This window comes from Zonotrichia albicollis, chromosome 12 (assembly GCF_047830755.1).
Source record: "Zonotrichia albicollis isolate bZonAlb1 chromosome 12, bZonAlb1.hap1, whole genome shotgun sequence".
In the NCBI taxonomy this organism is placed as follows: Eukaryota; Metazoa; Chordata; class Aves; order Passeriformes; family Passerellidae; genus Zonotrichia; species Zonotrichia albicollis.
Window position 1 is genome coordinate 9,007,392 of NC_133830.1, and position 12,043 is coordinate 9,019,434.

Here is a 12,043-nt window from a genome sequence, read left to right on the forward strand (position 1 = left end):
GGGTCAGCGGGGCGCGGGGGTGGATATATGGGGTGGATACATGGGGTGCGATCATGTGCGGGGTGCGGGTGTACAGAAGTGCCTGTGTACCCCCGTGGGGTGCACGCCCACGGGTGTGCTGGCGCCTGGAGATGCACACGCGTGGGTACAGAGGGGTTATGAATTGGGGTTGTGGGGGGGTTGTGGGATTGGGGACGTACCTGTGGGGTCGCAGATGTGCGAACACAGAGGGGCCGGGAAGCGTGAGGGTGCAGACACACGTGGAGAGCAGGGCCGACAGTGGTGGGTGAGATTTATGGACACGCAGAGTGGGGTGCAGGGTGGGTGCTGAGGGCAGTCCCACCTGTGTCCCCCTGCCCACTCCATCCCCTGCAGGTGGAGGCGGCTGCTGGGCCCCAAGGAGACGCTGAGGCTGCTGGAGGGCTCCGTGGTGCACCGGGAAGGTACCTGCGACAGGGGAGAGTGGGGACAAGGGACACAGTAAGGGAGGTACATCCTGACCAGACTTCTCCCCACTAGGAGCCCTGCTGGCACTGAACAAGCCCCCTGGCCTCCCCGTTCTGGGTGAGTACAGCACAGCAATGGGGGTCTCCTGGCCTGGGGGTGTCTGTGTGGGGGCTCAGCGGGTGCTGACCTGCCAGCACCTCCGCAGGGCGTCCTGGGGACCTGAGCCTGGATGCGCTGCTGCCGGCACTGAGACAACGCCTGGGCCTCCCTGCTGAGCTCCACGTGGTGAAGGCTCCTGCCAGGTGTGGTAGGAGGGTCCAGGCTGGAGGTCCTGGGGTGGAGTTGGGGCTGCCTTTCCCCCTCCAGGTCTCAAGCAGCCGTGTCCCACAGGGAGTATTCTGGCCTTGTCCTCCTGTCCAGCTGCTACCATACCACTAAGAAGCTCCAACAGTTCTTCACCGATGCTCGTTGCAGAGGCCAGTACCCTGCCACGTATCGGTGAGTCCTTGGGACCCTGCCATGCTGGCATGGGAGTCCTGTCCCCTTCTCACCACCTTACCCTGCAGTGCCATCACCGTGGGAGTCCCGGCAGAGGTGGAGGGTGAAATCTCTGCAGGGCTGAGCTGGCAGCAGCAGGGGGACAGAGCCATGGTAAGGGGGTGCTGGTGGGCTGGGGGCACAGGGGATAGCCCAGGGAGTGCTGAGGGCTGTGGCTCTGCAGGTGGTGCCAGTCCCAGCCCCAGGACGCCGCAGCCTGGCCAGGAAGGATGTGAAGAGCACCCTGACACGCTACCGGGTGCTGAGTGCCGTGGGGGGCTGTGCCCTCCTCCAGCTCCAGCCCAGGACGGGTGAGTGGCCCCCAACACCTCCACCACCCCAGGCACCCTTCCTGACCCCTGCAATCTCACCTTGTCCCTGTTCCTCCCCAGCCTTCCCAGAACAGCTCCAGGTGCACCTGACGCTGCTGCTGTGCCCGGCCCTGGGTGACCACAAGCACTCCTCCCGCGTGGGCAGGGTGCTGGGAGTGCCCTTCTTCCTGAGCCCCGAGTCTGCCCCGACCCACACTCAGGTCCGTGGCCAGGCTGGGTGCTGGGTGGGGCTTTCAGCACAGCCTCAGTCATCCCACTGACCTGCCCATTCACATTGTAGGTCCTGGACGAGGAGTTGCTGTCCCAGCTGGGGCTTTCTCCACGGCAGCTCCATCGCCTCCCACTCCACATCCACCTGCAGGAGCTCGTGCTGCCTGAGGGCCCCCTCTGTGCCCCCCCACCACCGTACTTCCTGCACACTCTGCGCTGTCTGGGGCTGCCTGAGCACTAGGAGCCCTATAGTGCTGCCGTGGACACCCACTCCACCCTTCTGCTCTCTGCCACCCCATTAAAATCCCCCCCATTGCCTGGGTGGCCCAAGCACTCAGTTCTTTTCTTGGCACACAGAGGATGCATTTCTCCTGGCTGTGCCTCTGGGGGCACCAGCCCTGGTACCACTCTCTGCCTGCCCTGGTTCCAAGTGCTGGAGTGCAGCAGAGTCATCACCCAGCTCAGCTCTGTCTGGCAGGGGTGACCATAGGCAGATTTTCCTGCCTGCTCTCTGCCCTAGCAGCCCCAGTTCTCACCCACAGCCCCATCCCAGGGTCAGTCCTACCCCTCCCCACAGCTGTCACACACAGAAGGTCCGAGACAGACTCCTTATCACAGAATCATTTTAAAGCATGGGAGGAGCTGGGTACCACAACACAGCAGTGGGATCTCTTTGGGATCAGAGGCAGCCTTTGTTGGCTCAGCAAGGACAGGCAGGGTGCTGTCCACTCCTGGGGCTGTCTCAGTGCCCCAAGTCTTCTGCATCCCATTGGGAGCTGCTGTGTTCTTCTGCTCCAGGCACGGGGTCCTGGTGCTCTGTGCAGACTGAGGTTGTTGCGGGGGCTTGGCAGGAGGGAAGGAGTGTGCAGAACCTTGGGTATGCCAGGAGTTTCTGAGGGCTCCCCGGGGTGGTGGCATCGGCACCCAATCCAGGGGACAGCCACTGATCCGGGGCTGCTCAGGCAGGTGACTGAGCCGTGGCAGCCCCTGGCTCCAAGTAGGGGAGGCCCGAGACTTTGTTGGTGCTGGGAGGTCAGGGCTGGCGGAAGGGCAGCGGCTCTGTTGCTGCAGAGGAGGCAGCTTCTTTGTGGCTGCTCTGGGCTGTGTCCCCTGGGTGGTTCTGCCCGCTGGGGACACAGAGCCCTTGTAGGCACTGGGCACTGTGGTAGGAGATCGATGCCGGGCTCTCTGGGGCACCTGGGTGGTTCTGCGCCCTGGGGACAGGGAGAGCTTGGAGGCACTGGGCACCGTGGTAGGAGAAGGATGCCGTGCTCTCCGGAGCACCTGGGTGGTTCTGGCCCCTGGGGACAGGGAGAGCCTGGGGGCACTGGGCACAGAGGTGGAGAGATGACGCTGTGCTCGCTTGCGTGCATGGGTGGTTCTGGCCCTCGGGGACACATGGAGCCTGTGGGCACTGAGTGCAGTGGTGGAGAAATGGCGCTGGGCTCGCTTGGAGACACGGGCTTCTCTGGCCCTGGAGAACACAGGGTCCTGGAGAGTCCTGGGGGGCTGGTCCCAGGCTTGCTCTTGTTCTGGCTGGAGGCTCTTCAGGGAACAGCCTTTGACCAGCAGCTTCACACGTCCTGACAGAAGCCTGGGCACAGCTGCCTGCAGGGAGACAGCAGGTATTGGAGGGGCTCAGGGTGTCTGGGGGGTGTGTGGCCCCCATCCCCCCAGCCTACTTCCTTGTAGATGAGCTCAAACGCTCCAATGGAACATCTGGGGTTGTCCTTGCGGTCGAGCACGAGGCGTAGCGTGTCCCGCTGGACATTGGCACAGAGCTGTCGGGTCACTGCCGAGGAGGGGCTCATGGTGGGGCAGGAGTTGATCTCCAGCAGCCAGGGCTGGAGGTTCTCCCCAACAACGAAGTCGGCCCCATAGAGCTCGAAGTTGCCCTTGCGGAAGCGCACCCGGTCCCGGGCGCTGCGCAGAGCGTTCAGGATCGCCGCCTTCATGCCGGGCACCAGCACCTTGTGCCAAGCATCCGCCTGCCCCACCTGCGCCAGGTATTCCTGGAACTGCTGGTTTGACCAGATCTTGTCGGGGGGCACACGGGGGTCCTGCTCTGGTGACGTCTTGTACCACTTCTGGACGGAGACGTTGCAGAGGTGCCTGGCACTGGGGCAGGGAGAGCGGGGCTGGGTCAGGGGGTGCCGGGGTGCTGGGGTGTGGGGAGCCGGGGTGCTGGGGTGGGGCACTCACCGCTCCAGGTGGTGCAGGGAGAAGGGCCGCGAGCAGAAGCGCAGGTAGCAGTCTTGGTAGAACCAGACAGTCAGTGGCTTCCAGTCAGTCACAACAAACCACTGCCGGATGTCGAATTTGGTGCCGAAGATGGTCATCAGCCGCTCCACGTACTTCTGCACCACCCATCTGCCCACCTGCACCGAGGGTGCTGTGCAGCTCCATGCCAGCTGCAGCATCTCCTCCAGCCGTGTCATGCAGATGATGCCTGGGAAACAGGCATCATAGTGGGACCCCTCCTAAATGGGCACCTTCTGTGTGCTCCCCACTTCCCCCAGCCTTACCCCTGCCTTGGGATTCAGCACCAGGCTTGAGGATCCAGATGTTGAGCTTGCCCTCCATGTCAAGCTGGGGCAGCTTCTCTGCCAGGCTCTGCAGCAGGTTCTGGCACTGCTTCCGCTGCTGCCTGGTCAGCACCAGTCCTGCCCCCTCACTGTGGGGGGAAGGGGGCCTCAGCAGCAGCCCTGCCCTGGTGCCCCTGTCCCCCCATCCCAGGGGGATGTCCCCCCATCAGCACTCACTGTGCCACGCGGTAGTATTGCTGCAGGAAGTTGTCCCAGTCGATGCATGTCCTGCAGGGGGATGGGGTGTTCCTGTCAATGTCCTCGTGCTGCAGAACGCCCAGGTGCTCCTTGCAGACCTCCAGGGCTTCCTCCACCAGCTCAGGGTACAGGGGGGAGCCTGGCTGTGCTGTGGAATGCTTGGGGTGAGAGATGTGACTCCTATGCCAGCTTTGGGGACAGAGCCTCCCTGTGGGATGGGTGGCTTTGGGTGCATGGGGATGGCATTGGGAGCAGAACAGCCATGAGTTGGGCTAGTAGAAGGGAGTGGGGGATCCCAGGCCACAGCCATGAGCAGAGGCTGTGCCTCCAAGCTCAGCCATCAGTTGTCTCTAACTCTGTACTCTCTGCCATCATCTCCAGGCCTAGCTCCAGGTACTCACCTTCCCTACTGTTAGAGTTTGGGATCTGCTCAGTCCTCACTGGCCTGTCCCCAGCCTCCTCCAGGGCCAGTTTGAGCAGGCTACGTGCTGCTGTCAGGCGGAAATCCTCTGCAAGAGGGAGGCATCATCCCCAGCCAGTCCTGTGCAGGACACTGGGGCAGTGGGATCACAAGGAGGGACAGGAGGGCAACAGCCTTCAGCTCACCAATGAAAGCTTCTCGATCATCTCTGGTCCCCAGCCGGTAGCACCGGGGGAAGAAGGCGTTGGGGTCAGCTTTCTCAATCCACGGCAGGTTTTGTAGGCTGAGGCACAGCCCCTCCTGTTTAGAGGAAGTTGTCAGTCCCTACTGGACCCCATCCCCCTGCCCAAGGGCTCCAGCCTCCCACCTTGGTGGTGAATGCATCCACCCGGGCATAGTGGTTCAGCACGCTGTCCTCCTGCAGCAGCTGGCGGTCAACGGTCTCAAGGAAGTTGGTCCAGATGAAGTTTGGTAACTGGTCCCGTGCCAGGTAGGACTGGCGGAGGGAGGAAGGCAGGGTGGGACACAGAGCCCCCATCCCACCCTCGTGCCCTGTCCAAGGCTGTGCCCGTGCCTGGGGCAGTGGCAGGGCTCAGCCCCAGCCCTCTCTGCTAACCATGAGGCGGTGGATGCAGAGCGGGTCCTCATCACACTGCTCTTCCTCCTTCTCGGCAGGTAGCCATGGGTAGTGCAGGGGGTCTGTGCTCCCCACAACAGGCTGTGCCCCACCACGTGGGTTCAGCAGCACCTCCCTCTGCCTAGCTCCAGCACTGCCTGGCGCCGTGTGCCGCTGCCTGTTTTGGTCACTGCAGTGCTGCTCCAGCTGTCTGCCTGTCCTGGGCGCCTTCCTCTCCACCCAGCCCCGGGCTCGCAGCAGCTGGCGGATGATGGGGTAGGGGCCCTGCACCATGAAGATCTTCTTCTCCTGTGCGGAGACCAGTGGGCTCAGCCTGCCCCAGTTCTTGTTCCTCTGGCTCGGCTCTGCTGAGCCAGAAACGCAATAAATGCGAGCAGGTGGTATTTGAGGGGTGTGAAATCGGGTCCCTCACCTTAACGGCCATCTCCACATGCAGCTTGGCCTTCTTGATCTGCTCAAGGGTAAACAAGCGCTGGCAGCGACCCTGGTGGCTGCTGCTGTTGGCTGCTGAATGCCCTGTGAGGACAGCCCTGTCTGAGCCCACCGTGCCCACGTCCCCAGTCCCACAGGGCAGGTATGGGCATGGGGAGGCAGAAAGCACTGACCTGCCTGCCTCTGACATGAACTTCGGGGCCTCGAAGGGGTTGTCTCCAACCTGCTGAGCTTTGTGCCACCGTCCCAGCTGCAGTGCACAGAGCCAGGATACCCCACTGTACCCTTGTCCCCAGCCTCTTGGGCCATGAGGGGGCTGAAGTGTGCCTTGCTCAAGTATTGTCCCTGTCTGGAGGGCTGTGTGCCTGCAGTGCTGCTCTCTGGGTCACATTGTCCCATGGCAGCCTGAGGAGAGCTCTGGGTGGCTCTTCCTCCTCTGTGCCAAACAGCTTGGCCTATTCCCCTGTCCTGCTGGGGACTGAAGTCGGAGTGCAGCACAGGACATGGCCTCTGAAGCCCAGTACCACTGGTGTTAGAATGCAGGATATGGCTCCCCAACACCAGCACCACTGTGATGTCACAGCCCCAGCTCCAGCCACCACGATGGCTCCACTGCACACAGGGGGGGACACAAACAGCCCCCCTACATCCACAGCCAGACATCCCCCACTCAGACCTCACACCCTGCACAAAACCCTTTTGTGCCCCACAACCCAAGCCCCTTGCTGCCCCCAGGCCAACTTCAAGTCCTTTCATACTCTCCTGACACCCCCCACGGCCCCTCACACACCATCAGGGCTGACCCCACTGTCGGCTGCTGCTGCACTGTGCCCCTCCAGTTCCATTCCTGCTCCCATTCCATGCCCTCCCCCACCCCCCCGGTGTGGCCCAGCGCGGCGGGAGGGAGGAGACAGAGGCGGTGGATACAGCAAACAAGACCGTTTAAAAAACAAGACGAGACAGGGGCGGCGGCGGGGCCGCGCTGCCGCAAGCAGGGGCTGCTCCCGCCCAGCCCAGGAGGGGCGGGCAGGGCCCGGCCCCGCCCGGCGATCCTCGAGAAACAGGAGCAGGCACAGGCACAGTGCCCGCTGGGCACAAGCACAGGGGAGCCACGGGGTCCTGCACCACGGCCTAAAACTGCAGAGAAAACACACGGCTGTTAGTCCAGTCCCTGCTTGCAGTGCTCTGAGAACCCTCACCACCCTCCTGGCACCTGGGATGGAGGCTGAGGGTGGCCACTGCTCACAGGGATCCATGCTCAGCTTCTCCTGCTGCCTCCCCAGGCACTGCACATCCATCTCAGCACCCACCAAAACGGTCTCATCCCCTAAGGCTACTGCTGCCACTGAGCACGCTCTGGGGGTCTCAAAAGCTGGCACTTCATGGGCAAAGGGCATACAAGTACCTTTGGCATCTTTTTCTCCCTGTCCCCAAGAGGTTCCTTGAGCAGGGTGTCACCCTGTCCTCACTAATGGGACTGGGGGGCTCTGGGCACAAGGGCCACACTGGCATTGACCCCACACCCCACTCCCAAAATCACAGACCCCTCCTCCCATTTCAGAGTCTCACATTCTTAAGGAACTCCTCTGCCACGATGCGGGCCCTGGCATTGACAGAGAGTTTCATCTCGCTGATTTCCTTGTCAATCTCCTCCATGAAGTGGATGACAAAGTCCACCAGCTTGTGCTTGTACATCTGCTCCGTGTGGAAGTTTGTGATCAAGAAGCTGATATCATAGCCCTGCATAAGAGAGAAGCACCCTAGGGTTTAGCACCCAAAGCGCTGGCCATGCAAGCTCACATACCAGCTCTGCACTGGGCACCCTCCCAGTGCCAGGGGCAGAGCCAGGAGCTGCTCTGTCCCCTCCCTGTCCCCTCACCTCCACGGGCTTCCTGCGCAGAATAAAGAAGTTCTCAGCCCTCATCATCATGAAGCGCATGAATTTGTGGCACAGGATCTTCTCGATCTCATCAGCCTGGAGAGAGAAAAGGGAAGTGAGGCTTCCCCAGGGGCTGAGCTGCCAGCCCCTGCCCGAGCCCCCCTAACCTGCTTCACGGCGATGCTGACGCGCACGGAGTTAATGGAGCCCTCGATGAGCACCTTCTCCTTCTCGTTCCTGCTGATGATCACCGGCTGCAACAGCAGCTCCTTGCTGCTTCTGCGAACAGAGGGGGGGGCAGGAGTGACTCAGAAGGAAGCATTTACTGTGGGAAACAGGGAAGGGGAGCCGCAGGGATCAGGGGCGTGTGGGGGCTTTGCTACAGGATGCTCCCGCGTCCCGAAGATGTTCCCCCTCAGGGCAGACATTCCCTCGGCCCCAAGCGAGATCCCCTTCCTCCTCCCCGCCGGCACCGGCCGTGTGCCTAAGGGCTGGGGGTGGCCGAGGCACGGCAGGAACGGGCCAGCGGCCCCCGGGGCGGGCAGCCAGGGCTCCGCGGGGTTCTCCTGCTGTTCCCTCCCGCCCCCGTACCTGACTTCCACCTCGGGCTTGTTGTGCCGCTCCACCACCTGCGAGGAGAAGTTCTCCAGGCACAGCGCGGCCTGCAGCGTAGCGCGCACCGCGTTCAGGTACGGGCGCAGCGTGGCAGTCTGCGGGGACACGGCGGCGGCGTCAGACCCCCCACAGGAGCCCGGGCTCGGGTCCTTCCCCCTGCCCCTGCCCCAGCCCCCGACCAGTAGCCCGTAGGCCCCGCAGCTCCGCTCACTCCGCCGGCCCCGGTTCCGACCCTCCCCGGCCCCCCCGGTGCCGCCGCCCCTCACGGGGCGCCCCCCGCCCTACCATGGTGGCAGCGGAGCTCCGGGCCGGGCAGGCGGAAGTGGCTGATCACCTCTTCCGGGATGCGCGGCACCTCCCACTGCGGCGGGAGGGAGGGGGGGCGGAGGGAGGCTCCCGCCCTGCGGCCTGGCCCCCCCGCGGCACGGAGCCGGGTGGCGGCGGCGAGACGTCGCGCGGCTCCCCCCGCGCCGCGCCGCGCTTGGTACGGGCCTGTCAGCGTTTCCATATTAGGGAAGGGAGATGGAGGGCGGGCTGGACCAATGAGCGGCTGCGCGGGGTGCGGTGCTGCCAATGGGCGGCGAGGGGCGGGGCGCCCGCGGGGCCGGAAGGGGCTCCCGGCCCAGACCCGGCCCCGCGGCCTCCGCTGCGCCCCGGGGCCGCCCCCGCCGCGTCCCCGCCGGCCCCCGGTGATCTCCCTCCGGTTCCCCGCGGTGATTCCCCTCGCCGGGTTCCTCGGTGCCTCGGTGATCCCCCCCCGCCTTGTTCCCTCAGCGCCCTGGTGATTCTCCCCACGTTCCTTTCAGCGCCCCGGTGATTCCCTGCCCCGGTTCCACAGAGCCCCGATGCCCCCCGGCCCTCCGTAGCCCCTCACTCCATTCCCTGCCGGCTTCCCCCGCCCCGGCTCCTCCGTGTTCCCGTCGGTCCCCCAGAGCCCACTCGGTGCCCGGCCACCATGAGCGAGCTGAAGGACTGCCCGCTGCAGTTCCATGACTTCAAGTCGGTGGACCACGTGAAAGTGTGTCCCCGCTACACGGCCGTGCTGGCCCGCTCGGAGGACGATGGCATCGGCATCGAGGAGCTGGACACGCTGCAGCTGGAGCTGGAGACGCTGCTGTCCTCGGCCAGCCGCCGCCTTCGCGTCCTGGAGGCTGAGACACAGGTGCTGGGGCCGCCCGCGCTGGGTCAGGGACGGACTCTCCGGTTCCAAGGGGCTGCCTCTGGTGTGCCCCTGCCCAGCGCTGGGCACGGGGCCTGATGGGACACCACCACTCTCTTCCAGATCCTGACGGATTGGCAGGATAAGAAGGGCGACCGGCGGTTCCTGAAGCTGAGCAAGGATCACGATGTGGGCACATCTGTAAAACATGGGAAGCCCAAGAAGCAGAAGCTGGAGGGCAAAGGGGGCCACGGGACTGGGCCTGGGCCTGGCCGGCCCAAGTCTAAGAACCTGCAGCCCAAGATCCAGGAATATGAGTTCCAGGATGATCCCATTGATGTGCCCCGCATCCCCAAAAATGATGCTCCAAACAGGTGGGTGGGTGTTGGGAGGCGTTGGGATCATTTTTCTCCTTCCTTGGAGCACATGGCACAAGGGCTGCCTCTAGCCCGAGAGGAGAAGGGCCACATGGGGAAAGGGACATGTGTCACCTTCACGTGCTCCCCTGCAGCTCCCTCTCACAGTTCATCCATTCTTGCAGGTTCTGGGCATCGGTGGAGCCGTACTGTGCCGACCTCACCAACGAGGAGGTCAGAGTCCTGGAGGAGCTGCTCAAGCCGCCGGAGGACGAGGCTGAGCATTACAAGGTGAAAGCTTCTAAACCGCTTTCTCTGCTCTCTCTCCCCATCCCCTGTGGCACCTCACAGTGACTGTTCCTGCCTGGGATGCTGCCGTGGCTCTGGTGAGTTGGGAGGCAAGGCAGAGGCTGCAGGATCTGTGCTGAGCCTTGCCTTTGCAGATTCCACCTCTGGGGAAGCATTACTCCCAACGCTGGGCACAAGAGGACCTGCTGGAGGAGCAGAAGGATGGAGCCCGGGCTGCAGCTGCTGCTGACAAGAAGAAAGGTGTTCTGGGGCCACTGACTGAGCTGGACACTAAAGGTGCCCCAATCCCACCCCTGCCTTTGCGCAGAGGGGCTGGGAGTGCTTGTGCCCAATGGAGCCAGGCCTAACAAAGGCTGAGGCTGCCCTGGCCCTCTCTCATCTCTGTGTCTTTGGGGTCACTTTTTCCTCTCTCCTTCTTGCTCCTAGATGTCGATGCCCTCCTGAAGAAGTCAGAAGCCCAGCACGAGCAGCCAGAGGATGGGTGTCCCTTTGGTCCCCTGACACAGCGTCTCCTGCAGGCCCTTGTGGAGGTGAGGGGATCCGCTGGTGCTGTGCCCTGGTGGCCTGGCACTGTAGGGCATTGCTGACAAAACCCAGCGCTGTAACCCTTCCCTGGTGCTCCCTCTGCTAGGAGAACATCATCTCTCCTGTTGAGGACTCCCCCATCCCTGAGATCACCGGCAAGGACTCGGGAGCTGACGGTGCGGGCACATCTCCCCGCAGCCAGAACAAGCCCTTCAGGTGAGCAGCTGGGGCAGGCCCTGAGCTCAGCACTGCCCCTGGGTGCACCGAGCACGCTGCTGGCTCCCTGCCACTGCGAGGCACAGGGAGCAGAGGGCGTGTGGTGGGCAGCAGCACTCTCACCCCGGCAGTGTCCCCCACACCAAGTCACTGGAGGGGCGGATCAAGGAGGAGCTGGTGGCCCAGGGCCTGCTGGAGTCAGAGGACCGCCCAGCTGACGACTCAGAGGACGAGGTGCTGGCTGAGCTACGCAAGAGGCAGGCAGAGCTGAAGGCGCTCAGCGCACACAACCGCACCAAGAAGCACGAGCTGCTGAGGTGAGAGCAAGCAGGCTGGGGTGGGTGCAGGGAGGAGGCTGGCTGCCTGGCAGGGCCTGACACCCCCTGTGCCCTGCAGGCTGGCCAAGGAGGAGCTGCACCGGCAGGAGCTGCGGCAGCGTGTCCGCATGGCTGACAACGAGGTGATGGATGCATTCCGCAAGATCATGGCTGCCCGGCAGAAGAAGCGCACGCCCACCAAAAAGGAGAAGGACCAGGCCTGGAAGACCCTGAAGGAGAGGGAGAGCATCCTCAAGCTGCTGGATGGGTAGCAGGGACCAAGGACCCACCCACTCTGTGTGGGCCTCACCCGCAGGGGGCTGCCCTGCCTGAGCCCTGCCGCCACGGGACAGAACTGGCACAGCCTCCCCCACGCCCTGAGTGTGCTCAGCCTCCCTGCTCGGATGAGGGAGCCCAGCTGCTGTCTCCCCCTGCGTAGGGCTGTCACTGACCCAAGCTGGGCACTCTGTGGACTTGTGGAGGTCCCTCCCTTCCACTCCCATGTCCCCCCTGCACTCCCCTGTTATTCCGGTGACATCAGCCAGGTGACTGCAGGGGCCAGATGTGATGGTGCGATTCCCACGGTCCCCTGTCCCTCTCTGTGATGCGGGGCAGGGGCAGATCCCAGCCCCATGGGTGGACTGGGGGGAGTGGGGACGGGAAGCGGCTGGAGGGGTGAGGGGCCGGGTGTGTGGGTGGCCGAGCTCTCCATGTTCCGGTGGTTTCTACTGCCGCGAGCACCGGCAATAAAGGCAGCCGTGTGCAGGTGACGGTGTGGTGACATTGGGAACAGCACTGTCCGGCTGTGGGGGGTGGGCTCGGTCTGGGGAGGGTGGCGAGGAGTGGCGGGGCCGGGTCTGTCCTGCAC

At 63.8% G+C, this 12,043-nt stretch overlaps 4 protein-coding genes across 5 annotated transcripts; 2 read left to right on the top strand and 2 right to left on the bottom strand.

The window, feature by feature from the left end:
• Window positions 1-38: 38 nt before the first annotated feature.
• Window positions 39-1,859, top strand: RPUSD3 (RNA pseudouridine synthase D3). Its single transcript, XM_014268032.3, has 9 exons — window positions 39-145; window positions 376-443; window positions 520-564; window positions 653-749; window positions 838-945; window positions 1,014-1,098; window positions 1,169-1,295; window positions 1,377-1,516; window positions 1,597-1,859. The coding sequence occupies exons 1-9, from the start codon at window positions 54-56 to the stop codon at window positions 1,765-1,767; spliced, it is 933 nt and encodes a 310-aa protein (XP_014123507.2). The 5' UTR covers window positions 39-53; the 3' UTR covers window positions 1,768-1,859.
• Window positions 1,860-2,017: 158 nt separating this feature from the next.
• On the bottom strand, window positions 2,018-6,574 carry TTLL3 (tubulin tyrosine ligase like 3). Of its 2 annotated transcripts, XM_026794399.2 has the most exons (11): window positions 5,973-6,574; window positions 5,780-5,883; window positions 5,347-5,655; window positions 5,098-5,226; window positions 4,916-5,030; window positions 4,711-4,818; window positions 4,289-4,457; window positions 4,052-4,200; window positions 3,729-3,975; window positions 3,209-3,644; window positions 2,018-3,134 (listed from the first exon to the last, which is right to left on the bottom strand). In XM_026794399.2, the coding sequence occupies exons 1-11, from the start codon at window positions 6,553-6,555 to the stop codon at window positions 2,139-2,141; spliced, it is 3,345 nt and encodes a 1,114-aa protein (XP_026650200.2). In that variant the 5' UTR covers window positions 6,556-6,574; the 3' UTR covers window positions 2,018-2,138. The 2 variants fall into 2 exon arrangements, with proteins under 2 accessions (XP_026650200.2, XP_014123504.2); XM_014268029.3 differs by having other exon boundaries at window positions 5,780-6,574.
• Window positions 6,575-6,723: 149 nt separating this feature from the next.
• ARPC4 (actin related protein 2/3 complex subunit 4) lies at window positions 6,724-8,737 on the bottom strand. Its single transcript, XM_074550569.1, has 6 exons — window positions 8,579-8,737; window positions 8,270-8,388; window positions 7,846-7,957; window positions 7,679-7,774; window positions 7,369-7,539; window positions 6,724-6,936 (listed from the first exon to the last, which is right to left on the bottom strand). The coding sequence occupies exons 1-6, from the start codon at window positions 8,579-8,581 to the stop codon at window positions 6,931-6,933; spliced, it is 507 nt and encodes a 168-aa protein (XP_074406670.1). The 5' UTR covers window positions 8,582-8,737; the 3' UTR covers window positions 6,724-6,930.
• Window positions 8,738-8,874: 137 nt separating this feature from the next.
• Window positions 8,875-11,872, top strand: TADA3 (transcriptional adaptor 3). The gene is made up of 8 exons (XM_005488340.4): window positions 8,875-9,455; window positions 9,576-9,826; window positions 9,994-10,099; window positions 10,252-10,393; window positions 10,544-10,647; window positions 10,749-10,858; window positions 10,990-11,175; window positions 11,255-11,872. The coding sequence occupies exons 1-8, from the start codon at window positions 9,249-9,251 to the stop codon at window positions 11,445-11,447; spliced, it is 1,299 nt and encodes a 432-aa protein (XP_005488397.1). The 5' UTR covers window positions 8,875-9,248; the 3' UTR covers window positions 11,448-11,872.
• The last annotated feature ends 171 nt before the right edge of the window (window positions 11,873-12,043 follow it).